The sequence below is a fragment of the Rhagoletis pomonella genome, unplaced genomic scaffold (genome assembly GCF_013731165.1).
Source record: "Rhagoletis pomonella isolate Grant_MI unplaced genomic scaffold, Rhpom_1.0 Rhpom_scaffold_00007, whole genome shotgun sequence".
NCBI classification, from domain to species: Eukaryota; Metazoa; Arthropoda; class Insecta; order Diptera; family Tephritidae; genus Rhagoletis; species Rhagoletis pomonella.
In genome coordinates, this window is record NW_023458561.1 from 40,543,214 (window position 1) to 40,548,031 (window position 4,818).

Below are 4,818 nucleotides of genomic sequence, written 5' to 3' on the forward strand. Positions count from 1 at the left end.
TTTTTTTCCACAAAAAGTTTTTTAAAGTTGAGTTTGGCTGTTATTCCTTCTTTGTTTTAATTTTATAGAGGCATGCAATTTTTGCATGAGAAGACCTCTAGTAAAATTGTCCGAAGAATAATGTTCTACGAAAATACTTCCCATGATATTTTATCTAACTTTTGTAAATCCATCGAGTGTTTTACTACTGGTATACTTTCATAAAATGCTAACAAAGTCCGGGCTGGTTTCGTCTGTCGCACAGTCGCATTAAAGCCTCTTCTCAGTGCTTTCACCTTAATTTGAAAAAACAGCTTTATTTGCTCGACTCTTGTTTGGTAAAATCTAGTATAGAAATATATACATATATATGTATATAAACAGCTGTCTTATGAGAACAAAGGGCGAAGACGCAAATTAAGTGCCGCGGGTACAAAATAATAAAAATATTTTAGCGAACAACGAGTAAAAACGTATATAAGTAGTTGAATACATGTTGGGTTAGGTTGTAGTATTTGCCCCAGGCCAGGGACACACTTGGACAACTAAGCTATTGTACTTTGTGATACCACGATAAATGAACGGGGCCAATTAATTTAGTCGGCGAAACGACGCGAGCCGATAACAAAATTGCGAGTGCGGCTAATCTCAATGCACGGGAGCTTCACAGGGTCAGTCTGGTAGTGCGAGTCAAAATGTTTACATCTTAGCCTCGCGAGGACAGTCTAATAGAATGTTCGGAGATAATTACATCTCATCATTCTCTTTACAGCTAATGAAAAAGGGATCTGGTAAGATTCCCAACCCAACCTGTCAGAATCCCCACTAATAGCGAGAGCTGAGGCTTTTTTGGTCCTATTTTATTTGAAATGGCACTTAACTTTTCAATTTGGTACAAAGTGCCAAAATGGGACTTTAGGAAAATAGTAATACATTTTTGTGAAATCCTTTACTAAAATTTTTTAATTTTAATAGTGTACACAACTGGTTTATTTTACTTTGGCATTGGACTTTTGATTTATAAACGTGTTTCTAATCTTAATGCTATATGGGAAGAATGAAAAAGAATGGCACCTTTTTTGGCACTTTTATTTTTCTATTTGGCACATTTTGGCACTTTTTTATCCTCAAAACGGCACTTCATAGCTAAGTATAGTTGGCAGCCCTTTGAGTAAGCCTGTTTCGGAAATACTCTGACGCGGTCGACAGAGAGGTCTGACATTCCTTTACCAATTTCGAGTCCACCACCATAGCGTTGAGCATCCAGATAGCCACCTAGCTATCACAGTACATGCTAGGCTCCCTTTCTAATATTACACTCTTCAGTAGCGAGTCTACCACTTGCACTACGAAAGTCCGAAAGCTTTTCACGTTCTAACTGAAAATTTAGGTGACTCTGCCTACATCACGCGCTCGGGAAATACAATTTTGACAATCCGTTGCTCATTACTGGCAAATCAAATGAAATAGACAAATTTTGAGTTAATTTTTCCTTACCTGGATATGCAGCCATATATTCTTCAATATCCTCCTTTAATTCCGGCAATACTATTTCAAATGGTACAACTTGTTTTTCCATTGTTGGTTTCGATGCTATACGGGGGATCAGAAAGTAGCGAACGAAAATAAAAATAATGCAAAGTCCACTTGGGGAATTTAATAATAAATAACAGTCAGTCGCACGCCTATAAATTTTTAAATGATTTTGTTTTATGGTGAAAGTAGCCTTTATATATCGAATTCGGACCTGTAAATAACTGTTTTATGGTTTTCTTTTAGCGGTTCATTGGCATACGGTTGCTTCTTGTCTGTATTTAGTAGGTACAATATAATATAATATATGTATTTAAATATTTACATTGTTAAAACACAAACATAAGATATCATATAGAGAATGGTTCTGGTCGGCAAGAGGTCGTCGACAATGCAAAGGCATCGATTGAAGTTTACATAATACTGTTGTACGACAACATCAAATAGCCGCTTCTATAATTGCCGCGGCGTGTATATGTATGTAGGTAAAAATCATGGTTGGAACCAGTGTTGCCAGAACTTTTTGGACCAACCGGCTAAAATGGCAAAAAAAACGGCTAGTTTCAACTAAATTTCACAAGTTTTACTTAAACAAATCACAAGTAGAGAGATTAGTTCTTGGAGAGAAGTTTCAAATTCAAGCTGGAAAAAATTTTGCCAGCAAGAATTTGCAATTAGGAAAAACATATGGTTCTTGCACATGGTTGAATTTTTTGTCGACGATATGTTGAATAAACCAATTCGTTAGATTTAAAAATTTACAAACTTGAACGATTTTAAAATGAAAAATGTAAGTAAATACTTGTTTACTTAATTTAGTTAATTTCCAATGATTTGAAAAGTACTCCGCTGAAAAGAACTGTATTCGTAATCGGAATGCAATCTCAACCAGAACCGATATCAAAAACCCAACACGACAAGAAATTGAAACGTATGTTGAAGAAAGTCGGACCAACAAGAAATGTACATGTAGATCATTTGTTTTGGCCCTATGAAAGAATTTTAAAAATTATATACAAATTTCATATGTTTGAAATGCAACCGTGGACACTAGCTGGCAGGGAAACTTGCAAATTCCTGCAAACTTGTGTTCGTGCAGAAATTTGCAAATTTCTCTACTCGAGAGAGAATTTGGGAGCATTTTTCCTTACTATGTGATATTTTTATTGATAGTTCTCGCTGGATTTACGACGAACAAATCTATTGTCTTCCCAGAAAGTTTTGCTTTACATAGAAATTTGTGCTCTTTTATTCTCATTTTTATGCATTTCAGTGTTGGTTCCAGGGTTGCCACTCACGAAACAAAAAATACTTACCATCCACTTGAAAAAAATCTACCAAATCTAGAAAATATCTACCAATTACTTTTTTAGTTATTTTAATAAAAACTGTAGTTTTGTTCTAGTTTTTTAGTTATTTTGATAAAAATTTAAATTGTTTTTAAAGAACTTTTTATTTAAATAATGATATGGTATTTGGGATCATATTAATGGCACCTTCTCGATTTCCTTCAACTAAAAGCGATAGCGATGAAACTACGCTTGGTAATTTTATTAATATTCAAAATGTTTTTAAGTACATTTTTTTTGTTATTTTTTTTTATTTTTATTTTTTGTATAAGAATATTATTTGCGCTTTAACTAAACCCTAAAAAAACTGAATTTTTTGAAAAATTGAAGGTATGGAGTTTTATAGCCCATAGCATTTTAGTATAACCGCCAATGTACAGAAAAAAATTCCCGTTAATTTTTTTTTTGCCGCCAGTCAATTGCAATTGATAAAAAATGGGATTGATTTTTTAATTTTTTTTTTGTCAACAAACATATGTGTAATTACATACCAGTTAATTTTTTCCTTTTATTTAAAGAATCATTAAAAAATATTTAGGCAATAAAAAGCCTAATAAAATCCTCGATAAACATTACATCTGCATTTGTATATTAGAAGTGTGCATTAAAGCCTTCGAAAATTAACGCAATAAAGTAGACTTATTTTCTGTAAAGAAATTTATAATATAAAGATAACTTTGAAAAATAAAGCGGGCTCTAAAAGTTTTAATTGTTTTTCAAACAAAATACTTTAACAAAAATCTACCAAAATAAGAAAAAGTTTACCCTTTTACCACTCCAATTTTTCTCTACCAATTTTGGTAACAATTTACCAAAGTGGCAACCCTGGTTGGTTCTTTAAATTCAAGTTGGCCTCCGGTTTTTGGAATTTAATAAGTTCTTAGCAAAAAAAAAAGGTTTTAAAAAAGTATATACTTGTGTACATAGTGCTTGAAAATATAAATTTTTCCCTTACCTTGAACCTTTAAGCGTGGGCAACAATGATGTTATGTAATTAAGGCAGAATTGAATATGCGCTATCTGGGAAGACAATACCTGTAATATTTATTCTATGTGTTGGCACTATTTCCAAATACAAACGCGTGTAGAAAAAAACAGTGAAACAATTTGTTATTTTCAAAGTTTGCGAATAAAACTTCACACTTGAATTTAAGACATTCATAACAAATATTTTATGAAGAAAATCCCCGCTACGGCCTTCTTTAGAAAAAATATATTCGCTTAAAATAAAAATAAGCGAAATCAGCCCAATTTTATATAACCCTGCCTGACATGAAAATTTTTTTCCGCGATAAGACTAGCAGCCATTTAATTATTTGAATATTTATTTACCGCAAAAGTACGGTAAGATATTGAATGTTGTTTGTAAATTTTTACAACTCAATTACAAATTTTAATTTTAAACTAAACTTAAATTCTAAGGCTTAGCCAACAGTGAAAACAAGGTAAGAAATAGTAAAGCGTAAATAAGCAAGGCCTTACAGAACTAGAAGAGCGTATAAGAACAAGAGCTTACAGAAAAGTGGAGAAAACATAGAGGACCTAACTACATATACATACGTTGGTAACTAAGTAAAACAGATTTTGGATTGCCTAGTCAAAAATGGAAACATATATATTTGAATCTTAAGAAAACAAGGCAAATAGCAAAATCGGCTATAAACGGCTAATTTTTTTTACAAAACGGCTAACAAATCAGCTACCGGTTAAACCGAAATTCCTCCGGCTGTTTGCTATCTCAACCGGCTAAATCTAGCCGGAAAACGGCTAAAATGGCAACACTGGTTGGAACTTCAATACCAGTGTGACAAAGGCAGGCATGCTTGGTATAACTGACGGAAAACTTAGCCCCCAATGACGGACGGGATGATAACGGCCTAAGGCTGGTTAATTCCACTGCACAGTGGCCAAAACTGGAATTTACTGTTCAATGTAGTCCAGACACTTAATTTTTCAA

The 4,818-nt window shown here is 33.2% G+C and overlaps 1 protein-coding gene across 1 annotated transcript in view; it reads right to left on the reverse strand.

Moving 5' to 3' along the window:
* The window catches only part of LOC118743709 (farnesyl pyrophosphate synthase-like), a 7,385-nt gene extending 5,725 nt beyond the window's left edge, over positions 1-1,660 (reverse strand). The window contains exon 1 of the mRNA XM_036476470.1: positions 1,477-1,660. Coding sequence (XP_036332363.1) covers positions 1,477-1,558 — 82 coding nt within the window. The 5' untranslated portion in view covers positions 1,559-1,660. The remainder of the gene's footprint in view (positions 1-1,476) is intronic.
* Between the last annotated feature and the right edge of the window lie 3,158 nt (positions 1,661-4,818).